Genomic DNA, 9685 nt, shown 5'->3' on the forward strand with positions numbered 1-9685 from the left:
TCCCTCGTGAGAGAATCAATCATATTTATGTAGTGCATGATCCGGTTTGTCAGTCTTTGCATTGTGATGAGATGTTATTGGGGGACATGAGTGTTCATTGTGATGCATGCAATTGCAGACTACATTTTTCTCTCTCCCCCACAATCCTGGTGACCGGTAGTAGGTACGCAGTGGTTTTTAGTGGCGCAACGCCCGACCTTTTTACCTGTTCTCTAGTTCCTGGCATGTATTGAGTTAGACTTATAAATGAACATATATTTATGTTTGTTTATTTTTAAGTTAGCTTGTGTTCGGTTTATGCTTGTTAAGGATTTCGAAATTGTTTTTGTAGTTGTTTATTTAAAAGTACACATGTTCGTGAGTTTATTTGTGCACGTTAAACGGACATATTTACAAACATTAAACGTATATATTTGTAAACATGAACATATAATTGAACATGTTCATGAATAATAATAAATAATAATTAAACATCTATAATTAAATTTTGACCAAAATTTATATATATTTAGATGTAAAAATAATTAAGTATAAATTTTAATAATTATATTATGTATAAGTAAAATAAGCACATAAGTAATAATATTATTAATTATATAATAATCAAACAATAAATAATTTTAAACAAACTTATTAATGAATATGATTGAATTGAATAAAATTTGAATTATTTATTTAACTCTTTATTCCATATTATAAATCAAAAAATGTTAGATGTAGTGAGAGATACATTGCATTTTTAAAGGATTTTAAAGGGAAAACATAAATTCAAACTTATTATTGAAAAAGACAGCCGAATACTGAACATGGATTGTAAAACGTAAATTGTTAAGTGTATGAGCATGTTGAAAAACGTAAATTGTCATGCGTATGAGCATGTATGGTGTAGTTGGATTTCCTTTGGCATCACTCATCATTTGTAACTAATTAGTTTTCAACATTCAATTGGTTTCCTCAGCTTTATATTATGTTATATGGGAAGTGGTGGAAACTAGTGGAATAAATCAAGTGGAAACTGGAGGGAACTAACTCTTTCCTCTGACTTGAGTATGACCAAAAGTAATGGCTACTAAATAAAAAAGGAGGCCCACGAAAGGTGCTAAGCATGTCCTTCATTAAATTGGCCACCCACAAGACCCATGCCGCAGATCAGCCAATAGGGTTCCAACGATGCAAGGGTGGACACAGTTGACTCTCGGTGATTGTGAGGCTACTTTTAGTGAAACAGGCTGGCTTATTTTGCAGCAAGTGACGCCTAGAATCAACACCATAATCATTATATATGCCAACATAAATATAAAAAAGTGTACATATATGGGGTTGAGGCAAGACATGAGAGGAGGATGAATAAAAAGGAAGCTGCTAATGGTACCCTACAGAGTGTGGTGAATGCTAAAGTGGCAAATCAAATTGTCTTTACAATTGGACCAACTATGGGAAGAAAATCATCTAGCATTCCGTTGCTATTTACATTCTCTAAAATGTCAAAACATGGCAATGGCAACCTTTCGGATGGTATTCCGACTGCCTTGTAAAGTCAGCAACTGTACCCTTTTGATCACCCTGCTCATTTTGGCAATCTGAACTCTTTATTTGATCCGGTTGTTCTGATTCCGAGCTCACATTGCCCGCTTAAGAAGATAACCGCATGTATTTTTGTATGAAAAGATCAATTATATAGGACTACCTCTTGATACCTGCACTCACGGAGAAGTTCAAGTCACCTAGCAGTGGGGCGCAGTATAAAAGATGTTGCAGTTCATGCAATAATATCAACCACGTGCAAGTCACTATGGAAACACATCATAGAGGCGAAAGAGCATCGCTCCATGTATCGTTTTAAACTAACTTATGTAAAATATACCTAACTGATGTAAGATTTGGTGACTATTGAATATGTACCTATTGTTTCTCGAAACTGAAAGAACTTGACATCATCCAATCTTTACATTTCTAAATGGGGTAAAGCAACATTTAGTCCTGAACTTGGTAACTTTTCCCATCTTAGTCCTTGAACCTTTTTTGGTCTACGTTGGTCCTGGAACCTAGCAACTTCTATAAAAAATTATAATTTTTTATAAAAAATTTAGGTGATGACGCGACGTAATCTCAGAATACGTCATACAGGGACCAAAATCGGAAAAAGTTGCAAGCTCCAAGAATAACGTGGACAAAAAAAAAGTTCAGAGACCAAGTTGGAAAAGTTGCTAAGTTCATGGACTAAATGTTGCTTTATCCCTTTCAAAATATACATCAGCACAAGCTATTGGTTTTAATTCTCAGCTACCATTGACTCGATTAGCATTTGGGTAGTATTTTGTACAAACCAGTCCCTGATCATATCATATATCAGAACCACTCTATGAGGTATATCTGATATAAAGATAATATTATGCTAAGAAATTCCTGGTACTGGTAGGTAGCAATAGCAAGACCACATCTCTCATCTAAATACAAGTGAAAGTTGAACAATCAGGCTGACATCAAGAACAAAAATATGCATGAATAAGCAAATTCTGCGTAATCCTAATGTATAAACAAATAAGACATGAACCTGATTCTGTGAGCTTGCAGAGGTAGTCCAGTTCTGAGGACGGCGGATTTGAGCTGAACTATCAGTAATGAAAGTTACTGTCGTTGATTCTTCTTGCGTGTTAGCTATTGTCATGGGCGGTAATTCTCTCATGACCCATAATACAAAAGCTGAGGGCACCGATGAACCTATAAAAGCAAAATGAAGATCAAGTTATAAACTCAACATCGTTACATACTTTTTTCCATAAGGCAGCCAAGAGCATGAAAAGATAGGACAGTAGAGCTTTTATGTTTCACTGTTTCAAATTCTGTTGTCAAGAAAGCATAATCATGGCTATTGCTAGATAGGCGGAATATTCAGAAACATGAAAATGCACATAAAATATTTCTAATAAAGATTTGATGCTAGATATGGATCAAATAGTATAAAATGTTTAGGATATTCCATGCTCCAAAAGCTGATTTCCATAAACGACAATTGGAAGCTGTTAGTTTAATTAGGAGCAACCTTTGAAATTTAAGGGAGAGTTGAAGGAAATACCTATAAAATAATATAAAATAAGTAAAAGAGAAGTATAAACACCATCTATGTGCAGTTCATGCCAGTGATACAGCACCTGCAATCACAAAAACACGATTGAAGTTCAATAAGCTAGAAAATAAAACATGGTAAAAACAAACAGTAGAGAGATGTGTACCGGAATATCAGTAAAAAGAGCCACTAAAGCACTTGATGTAAAACTTAGAACAGATACAATGGCCAAACCTGCAACCTACGTAAACCACATGAAATATTTAAGGCAAAGAAATAAGATAACTATAAAGCCACCGGATATATGCATCAAAGGTAAGCATAAACGCCAAGGAATGGTAAATATTCTAACTTGAGAGCAAAATGAGAAGAACAAAGAAAATGGCACGAAAAGTTGAAAACATGAAGGTTAGTATGACAATACCTTCCAGATCTCAGATGAAGCTCTTTCAGATCTAACATTCCTCATTTTCCGACATAATAGGAGCCCTGAGCATAAGAAAGAATAAAAACGTGACTCTATTTAAGAGAGAAAAAATATGTAAGATAAAAGGACTCATCTATTCTGGTGACATTTAAGAAGTACAAACTAGTCAATTGATTACAAAGACTAACCAATAAAGTTTTCAGACATTTAGGCCAGCCATAAGTCATATTACCCATCAAACTAGAATGCTGTTTTTGATACAATGCCTACTTCTACCCATAATACCTTAAGCATACTTGACCCCACATCCTCCTAATTGCTACAATGGCAATGGTGCCAACTGCACTAGAGCATAATCAGCAAACTAGAATGCAGTTAGATACTATGGATGGGGGAGCTGACACATATGACTTCTAGTATTTGGTTCAAATACGAGGAACAATAAAGTCTGGTTAGCCTGATGTTAGGCATTTTTGCAATCACAAAGTTATCCCGATAGGGGAAAAAATTTCATATAGTATAAAAAGAAAATTAGAAAATTATGAAGAAAAAGAAAAGTATATATAAATGCTAATTGCTTACCATAACATGCTAATGCTGCACCTAGCAATAGTATTGCTGTAGCAAAAAGATCTACATAAACCTGCAGGAGATAGATAGTACTTCATGGCTTCGCTAGTAATAAAAGAAATAAAGATCAGAAAGAAATTCCATAAGTACAAGTTTTCATTGTCTCTTTTTATTTTCTAAGCAATAAACTACAAGGAAAAAGAATTGCAAATACTTTCTCCACCAAAACCTTCTCTCTGACAATCAGACTTATTGATGGTACTCTAAGAAAACAAAAATAGTTCAAAAGAAAATAGCTTCTTAGACGTTCATACCCGGGACACGGTTGATGAATCAATAGGATTTTCTTCCATTCCAATCCAGATTAGCACGGCAAATGTCATCATAAGAAGAAATACAAGAACAGTAACCTGGTCATAGAAAAACAGAATAAATGAGACCAAAAACATTAGGTAACAGCGAGAATAATAGAAACATTCAAAATAATTTCGCATGAAGACTGTAACAAGAAACAAAAGAAGAAAATATATCACTATACCAGAATCACTATCTTTTGACGGCTTCCAACATGAATTAAACGGAAAGGATAACATGATCTGCGACTATCTGCAGGCGAAGACCTTGGTCTATTTAAAGAATTTTGTATTAAAGCTTCTAGAAAGCCCTGTTCATCATCCTCTTCCTCTTCATCATCTGCCTGGTGACAGAGGTCGACCCTATAAAAAATCCGCCAGAGAGACATGGGGTATAGCTGATGAAGAAACACTAATTTTCACTCTGAAAGAAAATATGATAGTAACTAAAACTATCAAAGGATATTATCCTGACTTATGAAAACACTAAGCTTCAGTACCACTGCAATGGATGACCCAGGGAAAAGTAAAAAAGAAAAAGAAAAAGAAAAAGCTGTCCATTATATTAATTGGTCAAGACATGAAGCCACTAAAATCGATCTCCCTTTTCTTTTTTTCCACTAACAAAAGAACATATCTAGATTCTTGCAAATATCTCTGATTTTAGCGATCACATTTTCCTTATATCTGAAAAAGTAATCTAAGATACATGACCATATTTCATCCAAAGAAATGCAAATAAGTTAGTTAAAGAGAAGACATACCAGAATGACAAAAGTAGAAGAAATGTTGCAAATAATAGAATTCTGGGGAAGGCTGCAACAATATTTGCATCGGTTAGTGCTTAAACTAATCAGCTCCAGTGAAAGAAATAAGTGTGGGATCTTATTACAAGCATCTACACATACCCATGGCTACAAAACCACAAGAGTAAGACCAGCATAGCCACCCTCGGCATGCAGCAACAAGACTCAAGACAAAATAAATGAAGTAACCTGCGTGTAGGTGATCATTTGGCAGTTCAGTTTGGATGATTTAAATCATGCTATGCATGCAAGGTCAAAAGGATAACATGAGTGTAAAATATAAATTCTTACCAGTATTAGTAGTTCCAATCAGTATATGAAACACCTGTTATAGACATTCATTTGGGTCAAGAACAAACCAGTACACGTAGAAAAAGAAATCAACGTAATAACTTTTATGTAACACGAATTAGAGAAGAAAAACAAGTAGGAAAGAAAAGGAGGAAAGGGGGACAAAGCATTAACACATTAGTCATATATATATATATATATATATCTTTTGCTTTACATATATGCACATGAAAGCATGGACCTTAATAAACATCGTCTTGAGCTCAACCCCGAGTTTATCTTCTGCTTCAACTGGACTATATGTAAGTTTGATTATTTCTTTTCTCCACTCCAAAAAATCCCCAAATGGTACAGCACGTTTGCTGATTGTCCCATAAAATGACCAGATAATAGATTAACAATTTAACTTCATTTTTTACTTAATTAGGTTCCTAGTTTTCAAACTTGGTCACTAAACAGCTTACAGCAAATTATTAGTAATTATTTAATGTTTTATCACACATTCCTTGGAGGATAAAAAGATACAAGATTAAAATGAAGTACAGGAGTCCAACCGTGGGTTTTCTGCCAGTGATTGAGGCATATACAACCATTCTTCTGGTATTTGAAGAAAGTGTAGAAATTACAAAAGCAACCAAGACAATTGTGAAAAAGTTTAATTCTAGGGAATGTTGGTCAAATAAATTTCAAATGCAAGGCATGCTGTCAACTCTAGGCCCCCAGTTTTTGAGCTAATGCATGCTGCAACTGCAACTTAATTTTAACCTACCAGTTTCTCCAAGTTCAAGAAGTGTCAGAAGAGTCACCGACATTCCTTTGTTCGGACAATTCACCAAGCTCTGCCTTAAGGGGTCAGGTGACTCACAGATCAAATCGAGGTGCTAGTCCCCACTCAACTAGCTGGTCTGATGACATTCGTGTTAAACTAGCTAGCCTATGAATTAGTTTGCATTCAAATAGAATGATATTTTAACTAAAATGTCATAGAAAGCAACATAACACTTACTTTTTGGCGAGTCCATCCTAACTGTTTATTCCTTGAGCGGATCCGTGCTAGCTGACCAAGAAGTGGTGAGAGTAAACAATTGTTACAAACAACAAACCAGAAAGAATGAATTGAAATAATCTCCCCGTAATAATTGATAACATCAGACTAACAACATTCTGATGTACAATATTATCTTCTGTGATACTGTCTATGTAAAAGACATATCTATCAGCACATATTCTTATCGCAGTCCAACATTGACACCAATACACCTAAGCATGATGTGTATGGATGTCAAATTCACTGCTTTGATACAACATAAAATCATTATTGTGATTTGTTTTTCATAGCAACAAAACAGTCTAAATATAGATAAGAAGCTACATGAATATGATTCAAAGCAAAAATAGCAGATAGAACATGTCGGAAGGGTAAAACTAGAATGCTATGTAATCTTGAAGGATGTCAAAATTACGGCAGCTCAAACCAGCAGTGTTCTTCTGAAACAAATATAGTTGCAAGCAAAAAGGTGGAGCCAAAAAAACATAAGAGGGAGAATTGCAGCTAAGATATCGATGGAAATAGAAATAAGGTTGCAAAAAACATCAAGATAGATGACAGGCAACAAAGTTAGGGAAAACTGAAAACCTCAGAATGAGGTCAATTCAATCTCTTTATAGTTTACACCGTTCTTTCAAACTCAGCTCATGGTAAAAAGAACCCGAGTCATCTAAGTACAGCTCACTCAACCAGCAATTTTCAGATTCAAATTTAGCATACTGAACCCGAGGAAAACTTTAAGGTTGATCCTCTCTATTTGATAAGGATCAACCATTCATAAGACATATTACTCAAGAATTCCTAAGACCATGTGCATTTTGAGTCTAGAGAAATGTAACTTTCTCGAGTGCAAGCTATCCCTATCCACCTCTCATTTTCAGTATAATGATAAACAAGCAAACTGTTGCATCAAATTTGTAGTTCTGTGTTGGTTTCAAGGAAAAAGCTAACACAATACCAGTTAGACAACAAAATAAGTAACAAAAAGGGTCTTAATTCATGTCTTTAAAATTATAAAATTAAAAACTCAATCTGTTACTTGAAAAAAAACAATGTTCAACCAGTCATGCCAACAATCAAATTCAACACCTTGAATTACTTTCCCAATACTAAACGCAATTGTATTAGCTAAAAATGGAAGTTATTTAACAATTAAATACACCATTACCCTCGTCTATCAAGTTACCAAATTTCTATAACAATCAAATGAACAAAAAAAAATAGACTAAGTTGTAATGCAAAACCCAGATCAAAACAATCCAAAAAAAAAACACATTGTTACCCACATTTCTCCCATATTATAAAACCATCCACCATCAATTAAAAACTCGCTAAAAACATAAAAAAAAAAATTCAAATTTTTAAACAAAAAAGGAACAAACCTGAGTAAAAGCAAGAATAGCAATAAGCACATCAAAGCAAGCAAAAACCAAGTTTAACCCAACTAATTCTTCTGGAAAACTACAAGACCACCCTTTTTCTTCAAACATTTGCGCCTCTCTATAACTTTTTTTTTAATCCTATTATTTATTCACTCTATTTTCTCTCTTTCTCTATTATTTTTTTTCTAAGAGAAAGATTGAAAATACCCTAAAACACAACCTACCCTTTTGAACCCAAAAAGTATATGGCATGAAAGACTCAATCTTTCAGAGTAGCTTTCATGTAAGATCTCTTGTGGGTGTTTTTCTCTTCTTTTTTCAGGAAAATAAAAACCCAATCAACAAAATTTATTAATTTTAGTATTTATTATTATGTATTATCGTGGGAGGGTAAATTGGAGAATTTGGATTCAAAATTGTGGAAAAAAAGATACGGTGTTTTGTCAGAGAGCAAACACGCGGGTGGCTTTCAAGGCGTTGAGAAAATACTAATAATCAAATCCCTAATTAGAATGCGAGAGTGCGTTAGTGAACCCTTTTTGACCTAAAAAGCTTTGACCTTTCTTAGTCCCCTAAGATGACATTTTTAATTTACTTTCCCTTTCTTCTTCTTCTTCTTTTTTTCCTTATTTTATATTAAAATAACAAAGAGTTTTGTGGGATTCCAAAAAAAATTAATACATGAAATTTTTTTAATTTAATTGTTTTATTACAATTTGATTTTTTTAAATTCTTTTAATATCATTTTTTAACTAGTTTTATTAATGATTTTTTTAAATATGTAAAGACGTGATATATACATATTGGGGTAAATTACACATAAAAGCCCTATTTTTTTTAAAATTTATCGAAATGGGCCCGGTATTTTATTATTTACCGGAATGGACCATTTTCTCCGAAATCGCGTCCACGTCAGCGCGATGTCAGGGGATTTGTCAGCAAATCACGTCCACGTCAGCGCGATTACTTACATGGCAACAAATCGCGTCCACGTAAGCGCGATTTGCTGACGTGGAAGCAATAATTCATGAACAGTTTATGTTTTTTAGCTTAGAAAACTTTGAAATGCCATAACTTTTGGCTCGGTTGTCCGATTGAAACGATTTTTTTTATTTCGAATAACTTTTCGAGATCTACACACTGGCAAACCGCCGAAAAAGATCCTTTTTTGCCTCTAAATTTTGATTTTTTCGGTTTAAAATTGAATTTTGAAACATTCAAATCATCATTTTCCTTATTTATTTGAAGTAAACACCAACTTTTTTTACAGAATTATTGTATTATTTTTTTTGATTTGACACGTGTATGGAATAGGTCCGATAAATCGTTAGAACGTAAGTAATATAATTAAGATAATAACAATATTTTTATAATATGTCAATTAATTAGTTTAGCTTAGTTGGTTAAGATGCTTGCTCTTTTCACTTAGTACCTTGGTTCAAATCTTGTTGGTAATAATTTTGAATCTTTTTGTACTTGTTGCATTTATTTTTTAATCAATTAACTCTTCAATATTATATTAATATATATTATTAGTACAATAGTATAGACGGATTGATAATTTGAGCTACAATATTATGAATATTAACTACAATACATAATTTGAGCTACATATTACAGTAATACATTAATATGTATTATTAGGGGCAAAATACCAAAAAAAGGGCAAATTACACATAAAATCCCCATTTTTTTAAAATTTACCGAAATAGGCCCGGTATTTTATTATTTACCGGAATGG

The 9685-nt window shown here is 33.4% G+C and overlaps 1 protein-coding gene across 2 annotated transcripts; it reads right to left on the reverse strand.

The window, feature by feature from the left end:
* Positions 1-1256: 1256 nt before the first annotated feature.
* LOC105776303 (tobamovirus multiplication protein 1) lies at positions 1257-8337 on the reverse strand. 2 transcript variants are annotated; one of them, XM_012598882.2, is made up of 13 exons: positions 7945-8337; positions 6521-6571; positions 5515-5548; positions 5326-5412; positions 5182-5233; positions 4603-4780; positions 4379-4474; positions 4077-4137; positions 3492-3556; positions 3234-3308; positions 3077-3152; positions 2555-2721; positions 1257-1697 (listed from the first exon to the last, which is right to left on the reverse strand). In XM_012598882.2, the coding sequence occupies exons 1-13, from the start codon at positions 8050-8052 to the stop codon at positions 1674-1676; spliced, it is 1074 nt and encodes a 357-aa protein (XP_012454336.1). In that variant the 5' UTR covers positions 8053-8337; the 3' UTR covers positions 1257-1673. The 2 variants fall into 2 exon arrangements, with proteins under 2 accessions (XP_012454336.1, XP_052478291.1); XM_052622331.1 differs by lacking the exons at positions 5182-5233; positions 5326-5412; positions 5515-5548 and having other exon boundaries at positions 4603-4761; positions 7945-8336.
* Between the last annotated feature and the right edge of the window lie 1348 nt (positions 8338-9685).

This window comes from Gossypium raimondii, chromosome 10 (assembly GCF_025698545.1).
Source record: "Gossypium raimondii isolate GPD5lz chromosome 10, ASM2569854v1, whole genome shotgun sequence".
NCBI classification, from domain to species: Eukaryota; Viridiplantae; Streptophyta; class Magnoliopsida; order Malvales; family Malvaceae; genus Gossypium; species Gossypium raimondii.